Source organism: Diospyros lotus, chromosome 14 (genome assembly GCF_014633365.1).
Source record: "Diospyros lotus cultivar Yz01 chromosome 14, ASM1463336v1, whole genome shotgun sequence".
In the NCBI taxonomy this organism is placed as follows: Eukaryota; Viridiplantae; Streptophyta; class Magnoliopsida; order Ericales; family Ebenaceae; genus Diospyros; species Diospyros lotus.
In genome coordinates this window covers 1,126,225-1,139,207 of record NC_068351.1, presented here as the reverse complement: position 1 = coordinate 1,139,207, position 12,983 = coordinate 1,126,225, and the positions used below count along the sequence as shown (strand labels likewise).

The window sequence follows — 12,983 nt, the reverse complement described above, 5'->3', positions numbered from 1 at the left end:
ACATCAAGCCCTCAAGACAAAAACACAACCAATAGCATGACGCAAACCAATTGATATCCCAAGACCTTTGATTCGGGAAAGCCCTGTACACATCTACCCCACAAGATCAAGCATTACTATGACTACTCTCATTTTTAGCCTTGTCTTTACCTGAAATGATGCAAAACAAGAATGGGCCACAAGATTTAGCAAGAATAATATATAATGGCATGAAGCAATAGGAGCCAACAATATATAGGAATATGCAATTGCATGAGTCCACAATAAATGTAAAATATGATAGTGCGAGTCAACAATGGATAGACTTATCAACGAGGAGCAATGCGACACAACACCATTAACATTATCACATACACCCATGCCATGCACCCTTATCTTATGCACAAATGAGTAAGGTATGCATATCTTTGGAATCACAAAATATCTTATAAACATAACAATCGATCCAAGGTTTTAAACATATCATATACCATGAGATCTTTGGGGCCTATTAGCTCAACCCAAACCCTATGCTCACATATAACATATGACCTTTTGGGCTTATTAGCTCAACCCAAAGTCTTGGTACACATATAACATATGGTTTTTGGGGCCATTGTAGCTCAACCTAAGGCCTTAAAATACATACCATTCAAACACATGCAACACTTGTGCCTTTCAAAACATGCTTATGCATATGCTATGTGCTTGTGCATTCACAACTATATTCATACTCATAACAATCTCTTAGCATATGCTTTCATATGATCACATATGAACCCATTGACATGCCCATGAATGTATGCACTTTACCCTCAAGAACAAGCAATCATAATATAGAATTCAAGAGGGGATAGGTTCACCACAACATAGCTTAACATTGAATCACCAACTAGCAAGGATGGAATGGTCAGCAGCTACCAAACATCAGTCGACAACTTAGTTCAGTCTAACGGTCAACAACTTTGCCACAATGGTCCACAGCCAATGCCTATACATCCGACAGTCGACAGCACGGCTTAGTCGGGCGACTGCTCGAACGAAACTGCCTCAAGAAAGGTTAACAATTCCAGTAAACGGTCGACAGCCCCTACCACCTACAACCCGAACTAGCATATACAAAGCACATCCAAGCAAGCAACATCAAAATCTTATATGTTTTAACCTAGCCAATAAAAGCATCATTCCCAAGGAAATATAGGATGACACAATACCTTATTTGAAGCTCAAAAGGAGTCTGACATGAACCAATAAGAAACAAGAGAGATTTACAAACTTTCTGCATAAACAACAAATGTGTGCCCCTTACAACAAAATGGGGATTTTCTTGCATCAAATCTCATGAACAGAAATATCATAGGATTATAGCAAGAAGGAGAAATAAAAACTTGCATCTATAACCACAAGAGAAGATGAAATTGTTGCCACCAAAAGATATAAAATAAAGAGTTTTGCCTCATAGGAAGAAGAACTTGCCATGAAAAACAATCCAAATATAAGAACTTGTCTCTTTAATAAAAAAAAAAAGAAGTGGAGCTTGCCTTAAGAGATTTCGAATGGTCGAACCCAAGGAGAAGAAGTAACCTGTTGGAACTTGCACTCATTTTATCTAGAAGCTCCAAAACCAGAAAATAAACAAGAAAGAATGAGAGAATGATAAAAGAAAAAGAAGAAGAAGAAGAAACCACCACTTCACATGGCACTTTCCTTCTACCAGCTTCTACAAACTTCTCCCAACATTCCTCTTAAATTTATCCACTAGACGGCTTGGAAAATCGTGCCCCAGCAAAAAAGGTCGACAGGTCGAAGGCATCTATCGACAGTCAAAAACATTTCTACATATAAATAGTCAACAACCTCTAAGAAAAGGTTGACAATTTCCCCATTTTGGAGCAAACGGTTGACATCCTTAACACCACGTATTGATCGCATACACCTATTGCACTAAATGGTCGACAGTCTCGTCCCACTTGTCGATCGTCAGCAGCTTTATCCTCTTATGTTGCTACTTTCTACCTCATTATACCAATCTGCAATCCTATATATGATACCTCTACATACATTTGCACACATACACCATTGTCGTACAACCGACAATCTTGGGAGATTAAGCTTCCAACTCCACTCTCCCAAGTGCAGTCATGCCTCTTGCCACCATTCTCTTCCAATTGTCTTCTTCTTCCAATCTCTCAACTGCGGGTTTGACTTTACAGCACCCAATGCTAATACAGCTCTCACACATATTTCAACACAATTTAATGACATCATAATGCATATTCTTCACACATATATACACCTAACTAGGCATGATAACCCCTTCTCATTACCTCTAATTTAGACTTTTCGATATTCAACTTTAATCTATTTTTTTTTCCTTTGACTTTTCACCCACGACACCATTCCTTATTTGACTATTCCACAACATATATTTCATTTCCTTTATGCTTTTAACTCTTCCTCCATTCCTTATTTGACTATTCCACAACATATATTTCATTTCCTTTATGCTTTTAACTCTTCCTCCATTCCTTATTTGACTATTCCACAACATATATTTCATTTCCTTTATGCTTTTAACTCTTCCTCCACTTTTATCTCATCACAATAATTTAATTCCCATTATCTTTTAATGTCAAAGGCACACTCATTCACATAACAACCTTGAAATAGGCATTCTAACCACTAATTCCATAAATATCGATAACACATTCTTACTCGATATTCTTACCCATTTTTGAATTGTTACATCTCAGTTTCCCTTTATAAGATGTTGGTCCAACCACATCTCACTTGTCCTTTCAATCAAGGTTGTGTGCTATCAATGCATTCTAATGGACCTTTATGGTGCACAAAAATGTCTCAAGAGTATCGTTTTTGTATTTTCAAAAATATTTTGGGGTCATTTCGTAATATTAGTAAATTATTAAAAACGCGTTTCCATCATCCATGAAAAGGTTAGAGACGAAAAAAATTCTCTTATATTATATAATATAAAAATATCAAAATTTTTCTTATATTATATATTAATTTTTTATATATAATTTTCTACATTAAAAATTATATTGAAAAAAAACTTATATTTTTTTATTTACATATTTTCCCAACATTTCTTTTTTCTACTTTTTCAAAAAATACCGTTTCGTCATTTCTGTTTTATATCGTATTCATTTTCTGTTTTTATTTTCGTACAACTTAGAAGAACCCAATTTTATGTTAAAAAAAAAAAAACTTTATAATTCAAGACTAGAGTATTTACTTGGATTGCATCATCGATATTTCTAAAATTTTTGAATTGAAAACTAGATCTATCTAGATTGATCTTGAATTTTTTTATTTTTAATATAATTTTTTTTAAAATATGCATATTTAAATTTTAAGTACTAATATATTATTAATAAATAATATTATTATATTAAATGTAACTGATTTTTTATCTTAGATTGGTCCCGAATTAGACTGAATTGAAAGCTAGCTGAACCCTATAACTAGACCAAAAATCGAACTAGGGTTCAATCAAATTAGTCTATTCAAATGGAAATTTGAAAATTTTAAATAATAATTAATTTTTCAAATAACTTTATCACCATACTAAAATTTATTTTATTTAGACTTTTACCTAAAAAAATTAAAAAGTAAATTCAATAATGCAATTATATTATTAAATAATATGAAATAATATAATAGTTAATTATTATTAAGATATAATAATAATAATAATGTAATAATATGTTTATGATTTCTAGCAGTAAAAATCAAATGTCGCGTTCTGTAATTTCTGTTTATAATTTTTTTACGTAAAGATAAAAATTAAATACTAATACCGAACATGAGTAAATAAAAACTAATAATAAAATCAAACAGACTCTTACTAAAGTTTGAATCAAAGTAGTCTCGGTTCGAAAGGGAAAATGGAACGAAACACTCGCCATTTACCATTTCGGCCGAAATGGGCCCAAAGTACTTGTTTTGGGCCCAAAATACTCGGTTTTGATCCGAAACCATATTAACTCCCATGGTTTGAATTCAGAAGAGCGACAGTGTTGGCCATTTTGCTGCAGTCAGATGGATCTTCTTGTTCTATGAAATTGATTTTGTCTATTTATTTTTTTAAGTGAAGAGAAGAGAGCCACTTAATATATATATATATATATATATTTATATAACAAACAAAGCAAGCTGTTGTTTGTGGGCCAACTGCTGCTGGGCCGGCAGGCAAATCTGGGAAGCCCGAGCCCACTTGATCTAGAGAGATGATACAGTGGGCTTTGTCGCTACACACTGACGAGTCCTTGAGGTTCACATGCTCAAAAGATCGATATTTAGACCCATGCCTGCACACGTGAAAATGTCGGCAAAATACCATGATCAGTGGTTGGCCAATTACAAATTCAACAGTAAATGGGTTGTCAATTAGAGTAAAAAAGATGAGGAAAGGTAAGTTGGAAAAGAGTGAGTCGGTGATGGGTGTTGGTCGGAAAAGTGAGTCAATTGTGGGACATAGATTAAAGCAAAGAGGAAGAGTTGGGATTAGTCGAGATGATGACGACCAACGAGAGACTTGATTTTTTGTTTGAGTCAACAAAAGATGAGAGCAAAAATGATGATCAATGACAATGACGAAAGACGAAACAAAGGATAGGTTCGATCGATAATAAGTAAAAGCATTAAACATTTAATATTTTTTTCATGTGATGAATTCAACATTTAAAGTTATATATTTAGGACAATTGACCATCACCCAATGGAAGCCTTGATTGGAAGCAGATGCAGTAACCCTAACCCCACGAGGGTAGGGTATGAAAGAAGCCTCAAAAGGCGAGATGAACGGCCATTAATGTTTCCCACCAAACATTTGAACAACCCTCCAAGAAGCTCCTTGCTTTTCTGGAAGAAAGTAAATAGAAAAAGGCAGCATTGGCCCTGGCTAGGGTTACCCGTTTTACACGGAAATGTTTTATAAATATAAATTTTTAATATTATTATTGTTAAAATATAATATAAAAAATATCGTCGTCAAGTTATTTGAAATCTGTAAAAAAAAAAAGAATAATCAGATGGCACAAAAAAATTCCTGTATAAATATTTCATTGTTTAAGCCAAATATTAAAAATTTCATAACCGTATTAAAATTAATATTAGAGACGTATATTTATACATTTTTTTAAAATGATGCCATCTTTATTTATAAAAGAATACAAAATTTTCTTTAATTTGAGTTTTTACAAATGAGATAGCAGATGCATATGGTAAATTATCTTAGAAATGAACGTTATTCATAGTAAAAGTAAATATGCAAACTATTAAAATTAAATATCATATAAAATAACATAATTTCGTGTCTAAATAACATTTGGGACAGCATGCATGAGGGAGATTCCTTTCACGTTTTCCCACTCTGAGAAGTGCATTGAAGGAGGGGGCCATGGCTAGAAATTCTGATTCCTGAAGCAGAATCAAGGTGGCCTACAGAGGAACAGGCCGACCAATAAGGACAAGCCCATTGAAAGAGACAATTAATTAATGATACCTAAGAAGAGGGAATTCCAATCCAAACGCTGCCTCTTTTTGTCATCTTCTCTCGTTCACACCTCATAATTCTCACCACTTTCCTTTCTCTTTTGACCTAATTAAGCACTTATACGTATATAACCCTAATTAATGAAACCATTTCTTCCCTAATCCATGCTTACCCACTTAGGCCTTTTTGATTTGTCGGGTAGCTTTAATACCCTTTAACATGATTCAATCTCTGCGTTCACGACTTCACTATAAAAGGATAATTTATTAAAATATAATTTAATTATCACCAATAAATTATATATAAATTATCTCAACTATACTCGGGGATATTAATGTGAAGTTTTGACCGACTAATTTAAGTCTCTATCACCTATTTCGTCGTGAAAGAGAGAGATTAATTGGGTGTGTTGAATTTTTTGTTATGAGATATGATCGATTATATTATTTTAATTTTTTTATAATAAAATTATTCGTTTGTTAATTTTTATAAATTTAGATCACATATCGTAATTGGAACCACAGCTCCCCCCCCCCAAAAAAAAAATCATATTTGGGTTTTCTTTCAAAATCAAAATTTTAATTACGAGTTCAAATTTAAAAATCAATACATACTTAAACCTATTCATGTAAAGATTATTGGACAAAATCTTATAAACTATAAGTCTCCTTAACTTAATAATTCTCCCTTGAAGGGCACCCGGTACATATATACATATATATTATAGTATTAAAAAATACCTTATAAACTATAATCTCTTTAACTTATAACTCTCATTTAATTAAAGTGCACTCGATATATAGTTGAGTATTAAACAAAATCTTATAAACTATAACTTGTCTTAATTTATAACTCTCCTAAAGTGCACCTCATAAGTAGCAAAGGGTATTGGACAAAACCTACTCAATTTTAACTTGGAAAGGGTCATTATAAAACCGAAGACAAGCTTAATACTTATAAACTATATAACTCTCCTTTCACTCACCAAGAGTGGGATTAATTGTTGCTTCCATGGAGATGCATTAACAACTGCGGAACGCGTAAGTTTGACGCTTGTTTGGTATGCGGTCAACTTCATGCAACAAAGCATATATTTTCCCGCAGCCAATGAAGATTTCTGGTTACAGTGAGAATTTTCAAAACCAAGACCCTTTATCGTTTCTCACTATCTTTCACTTCCACTTGCCCTTCTTCATCTTCAACAACGTACCTCTCCAACTCCCTCTTCTCCATCTCCAAAGAACGCTCGTTCTTTGATCGTTAACATTAAAATGAGTAGAAGATCAGTGGGTTTCAGTACTCCCGATTTCTATGTCGACAAGGCCAGAGCCTCTCACAAGCACGCCACCAAATTAGCCGGCGGGAGCAAGAGGAGGGTGATCGGAATTTGGAGCTTCAGGTTGCCGAAAAGCTCGAGCTTTTTGCCGGTGGGGTTTCTAAGGCGAGTTGGGGCTAAGGTTGCAATGGCGCTGCGTTTCAGGGCCGTGAGTAGGTCTTCGCGCAAAGTTTCTTCGTCCAGTAGTCTGGCTAGATCACGGTCTTACGCAGAAACCATTGATTCTCACCGAGCTGAAGCCATAGATGATTGCATCGAGTTCTTGAAGTACTCTTCTTCTTCTTCTTCCTCCTTGCAGAGATCGAACTCGGTCCCTGCAAGTCATTGCTAGGAAGCCGCTCTTTTGTCATGATGAAGTAAAGGAAATTATGTAAATTGCCAGATGAATAGAGATTTTATGATTCATTATTTATCGCTATGGTTTATTGATTTAATGATAATTAAGAGAATATAATTGTGCTTAATAAGATATAAATCTCGTTATTATATGCTTAATATATGTGTACTTTATGAATTATAACGTATGTAATAATAGATGAACAAAAAAAAAAAAGTTATTTCCTGTTAAAATCTTTTATTATTTTTTGCAAAATCTCTCGTATCATGTGTCACCACCATCCAACTCATAAATGGACAACTCTATGGCATCCACTGCTCAAATTAAATGAGAAAGTAGATTAGGTGAGCGATTTCACCTTTTGGAACAAATGAAAAAGTAGACTATTAATACATAAGATTCTTGGTTTTGTGAAGATTAAATATGGTTTTTTTTGTAAGAATTTTACTATTATTTATGAAAAAATTATACATATTAGTTCAACTTGTAATCATAATTATGTCTTCATATCTATTTTATCAAAAAGAAAAGTTGTTGAAAACAAACCCATCTTCCAAAGTATGAGAGAATATATTGTGGAAGAATGAGAAAGAGAAAGAGATGCCAAGTGATGAGATTTTTTGGGATTTTGTTTAATGGACATGTAAAAAGGGTATATGGTAGAAAAGGTTAAACATGAAAGAATAACTTGTAATAGAGAATAAATAAATTAAAGATAAACTTTAGTTCAATTAATTAATTTTCGAGTGACATATGCTCAGGGGTGGATCTACGTTTGAGCTGCTCTCGGTTGAAGCCCAAGGGCAGCTCACAATTAAAATTAATTTTATATTAAAAAAATTAATTTTTAATAATAAATTAGTCTTAAAAAAAATTATAGCCCACTCCAAAATTTATGATATATAATTTTATATGTTAAAAAAAAAATTTAGCCTCCCCCTACATAAATTTCCGTCCATACATATGTCTCTTTTCACAAATCATTATATATCATTATTTTTTTTTTTGATGTAAAAAATATGAGTTTTAGAGTAGTTCAAAAAGTAAAAACTAGACACCAATTAAGACCGTACTCATAGGTCACATAACAAAAAATGATTCAGCAACAATCACTTTTGGATCATCCTAAATCAAGCTATATAAACTTGAAATTCCAAAGATAAAGAGAAGCTTAGATTAATCCTCACTCATTGTTATCTTCACCTTTGATGGCAGCCTGAATGCTGTCAATGGACCCGACTGCACATCTTCTTTTCGCATCTGACACACAATTTTTTTTGTAATTTTTTAATAAATGTGAGAGTTGTATCTATTAACTTAAGAGATTGGATCTATTAACTTAATTATGAGAATTATATGAATTAAATAAAAAATTAAAGATAACATGGGAAATTGAAAATTAATAAAAAGAAGTGGAAGCTGGAAGGTACCCTATGTCCATAATTAATTGGATCAACAGGAATATAAATATTAGTAACTTATTCAGGATACCAATATAATTTTGTTTTCTTTGCCTCATTACATGTAGAAGAAGAAGAAGATGATGAGAAGAGAGAAAAAGAAAGATAATAGAGGCATTTATTTCCATATATATTAGGCTGGATGGTTAAATATTATCAATATAAACCACCAGCACTAGTCATACATTAATTTGAAGATTAATTGAATTCATGATCTGGATTTGAATGGCATTGCCCTTATTATCATCAGATGGTACACTGCTGCAAGTGCTGCCCCAATGAAGGGACCAACCCAGAATATCCACTGCACCAAAACACAATCAAAACAGTATATGTTGGAAGGTGATATTGCAGATAGATATATATATAAAAAATCATTTTCCTAACAAAAGATTAAAAAATGATTGTAGCTTACATGGTGATCCCAAGCTTGGTCTCTGTTGAAAACGATGGCTGCTCCAAGGCTCCTTGCTGGATTAATACCCGTCCCAGTAATTGGAATGGTTGCCAAGTGTGCTAAGAACACAGCAAACCCAATTGGCAGTGGTGCTAATATCTGAACTTCCATTAATCCAAATTCAGCAAATTAACCCAACTCATCATAAGAATGAATTAATTAATTAAACTTTTAAATGAAAACCTGCTAAATACATGTTACACATATGATGCGGGGGAAGCTTGGAAAATTTTGCCACTGTCAGCTCTGAGGCCGCCAGGACAGCTACAAGATTCACAAAGGGCCACTTGGGTCGCTAGATTAAGGGATACCCCTTGCCCATCTAGGCAAGCTCGGCCAGTGTGAAAGACCAACTTTGAAGTGCACCCCAGGTTAATTCTGTACCCTGACTCCGCCTTGCAGCACAACTACGCCAGGCATAACTCAATTGCCCCAACAGCCCAACAAGCTCATCGTGGAAGTATGACTCACGGACTAGCAACCAAGCCTCATGCACCTTTTGAGGCACAGAAAATTGTGCCATTATAGAGGGGCCAACTGGACTCATGGGCCCCCACAGCACAAGCAGATATAAGACAACCCTAACGAAGGGTTAAGGGGAGAGAAAAAAAGAAAGGATTTAAGCCCCTCTTAATAAGAAAAAAAAAAAAGGCCCTCTCTCTGTAAAGAAAAATGATTTTCATTTTGCATACTGATTTAAGTACTGAAGAATCTTTTTGGGAACGCCCCGAGGAATCCTAACTTTGTTTTGCAAGCTTTGCCCTCCCACTGAAAGCGACAAGAGTAGTTCTAGCTGGTGCCAGGTCGACTCCCGGCCAAAATATTTATTGGTACGAAAATTTGTGGCATCAGTATATAAGCTATAGATGCGATATTATTGGAGTATGATATAATGCTTACAGGGACATGGGAGTCTCTTGCATTTCTCTTGGCGTCAGTGGCTGAGAAGACAGTGTAAACAAGAAGAAAAGTGGCCATGATTTCAGCACCAAGGCCGTCACCCTTGGTGTAGCCGGAGCTGACGGTGTTGGCGCCGCCGCCAAGCATCTCAAACTGGCTTTTCTGGAAGCCCTTCACCATGCCTGCTCCACATATGGCTCCAAGGCATTGCATCATCATGTAGAACGCTGCCCTGGTTAGTGACACCTTCCTTGCTAGAAGTAGCCCAAACGTCACTGCTGGGTTGATGTGACCACCTGCACCAAACATCAAATTCATTTCAATCATTACTTCATGGCTCTAGCCTCTAGAATATGCAAACCGAGACAGGAAAAATATTCTTGGACTGCACAATTCAACCATATATACTTGGGATGGTACCTGAAATGCCAGCGGTGGAATAGACAAGGGCAAAGATCATGCCACCGAAAGCCCAAGCAATGCCCTGAACGCCAACGCTGGAGCACTTGTTGGGGGACCTCGCGACGCCCATCACCGTGAGGATGGTGATGTAAAGGAACAAGAAACTAGCCACAAACTCAGCGATGCCGGCCCTGTAGAAGGACCACGAAGACAGCTCTCCGGCCTCCAGCAGCGGCGCCGGTGGTGGTTCTGCGTAGTCCTTGATGCTCTGCGCCGCCGTCCCAATGGGCTGCAGCTCGCCGTACCTGCTCGCTCCCACCCTCACATCTTCTTCTCTCCATTCCATCTCTCTCCCTCTCTCTCTCTCTCTCTCTCTCTCACTCACATTCTCTCTTGGTTGGGGCTTATAGAAAGTGAGTGAATTTAAGATGGATGAGGAGTCGCAGTGAGACAGGGAGCAATCAAGTGATGTGGTTGAAGCGTGGCTTAGGCGGAAAGGTGGCAAAGTCATTCTTGGTAACCAAGATATATAAGAGAAAACTTTGAAGTCTTCTATATGATCATATATTATCACACCAACCACATAATGACATTAACATGATCATATGATCATATTCAAACCAAGACCAGAAGTGGTGTGTCCTGGGCTTCTCCTCAGTGGATTCCATTATAGTTGGAGGTCCAGTCCACAAAACTTATGAGAATTGGCCCATTTGAGTCTTAGAACTACCCTGCATAAACGTCCAAAAGATGTGCAGTGCTATAGGGGGAATATCCATTAAAGAAACATTTTCTGTTGACTTTCCATGGAGGCTCCTTCCCCCCCCCCCCCCCCCCCCCTTTCTTTTTCTTTTTCTTTTTCTTTTTCTAATTAGTGATGCAAAATATCAGAAGGGTTTGGTATGGATTTCTCATTGTCTGCCACCATCTCTGCAATCCATTCGTGCAAAGGGCAAAAAGAAAAAGAAGACTCCTCAATGTGAAAAGACAATGTATTAATTAATCTAAAAAGAAATCATCAGAATGATGTAACAGTAACATTTTCATATAGCTATAAATAATTATTGGAATTTTTTTTTTCTTTAATCGAGTGACATTCTTTTAATTAAACTTAATATCGATTTATGCATGTATATATATAGCATTATTTTGTATTAATTTTTGTCTACATTGGTAAGTAATTAGTGTTGAATTAATTAATATTTCAAACATAGTACCGTACATAGAATGAAAAGCCCAAAAGAAGTAAAAGATGAGTTGCCATTTAATTAGCTCATTCATCCTTCCTTGCCACTTTATTAAACTTTAGACACAACTGGCTGTTCACATGTTCATGCATCAAAAATCCAAAGTTGAATTGGGGGTAGGCCATCCACTACAGATTGTTGTTAGCAAAATGTGATTGAAAGGGTACCACTACTACTTCCAGTTTGTCACTTTGAAAAGCCATTGAAACTCATCATTTAGAAGAGACAATCTGGATTATTGACTCACAATCAAGCTTGGAATCCAAGAATTAATTTATTATTCTAAACAGTTTCTGACTTCTATTATACGTTATTCTATTATACGTTATTCTTAGTGCACCAGATTCGATCACTCACGTTTTGAAAAGACATTTTTCTTGTTTTTTTTTTTTCAGATAAAGGCATTAACTTGTGTATTTGTGAACATTAAGGATTAGCATTTCAGCAAATATTAATTTCCCACTTCTAAGTAGTCGAAAGGATATTTGGTCCTCCTAGTACTGTGATTGTGAAAATGAACTGAAAGCTAGGCAAAGGCGAAACCAAAAGAAAAGTTGGAACCTGGGATTGCACGTGTAAAAAGATGGAAAAAGTTTCCTGCTTTTCTTTATTTCTACCCTCCTTTTGCTATCAAATGTTTCCACTTTTAATCCTCCTAAACAGCAGCTAATAATAATAATAATCTGTCTAATATCAAAACTATATATTAAGCTCGATTTTATTCGATTTAAATAAAAAAATAGTTTAATTTAACTTAGGTTATTCATGCCACAGCAAAATTTTCCTTATTTTTGGAGTGTCCCCTCAGTTTGAGGGTTATTCCCACAATTTGAATGGCCCAAGGAGCTGAAGGGACATTATTGTTCCGATCACACAATCATGATTTCATTAAAAAAGGAGAAAATTGGTGCAATCCCATCAATGGGATGAACACTTTGAAGATTCCAGCTGCGAGTGAAGGGAAGGGGGTAAGGTAAGGTTTGGTGGGTTCCAAATAAGAAATACCAAAGCATGAATGTGTCATGTCCAGCCCTAGGTTGATGAGTCCCAATGGAACACTCTTAAGGACAACCTGAAGCTTTACCAACTCTTTTGTTCGATACGTGCCTTACTGATGAGAACACACAATCACTATTTTTTTAACCGCTGTTAATTATGTGCTCGGGCTGCCCTTAGACTATGTTTTCGAGTGGACTACAATGCCACATGGTGGGGGTTAGGGCAGCACATGAGAAAGCTCATAGAGTTGGAGGGGGGAGAGACTGTGGACTCTGTTTAATTTGTTGCGCAGCTGTCTTTTGTCTTAGGGACGGGAGCACGTGACGTGCACGAGGGTCCCCTTCGAAT

General features: G+C 35.6%; 1 protein-coding gene across 1 annotated transcript; it reads right to left on the bottom strand.

Annotated features, from left to right (window-relative positions):
- Positions 1-8,574: 8,574 nt before the first annotated feature.
- Positions 8,575-10,787, bottom strand: LOC127789523 (aquaporin PIP1-2-like). The gene is made up of 4 exons (XM_052318405.1): positions 10,408-10,787; positions 9,988-10,283; positions 9,046-9,186; positions 8,575-8,934 (listed from the first exon to the last, which is right to left on the bottom strand). Exons 1-4 carry the CDS (start codon positions 10,733-10,735, stop codon positions 8,839-8,841), a joined length of 861 nt encoding a protein of 286 aa, XP_052174365.1. The 5' UTR covers positions 10,736-10,787; the 3' UTR covers positions 8,575-8,838.
- Positions 10,788-12,983: the final 2,196 nt, after the last annotated feature.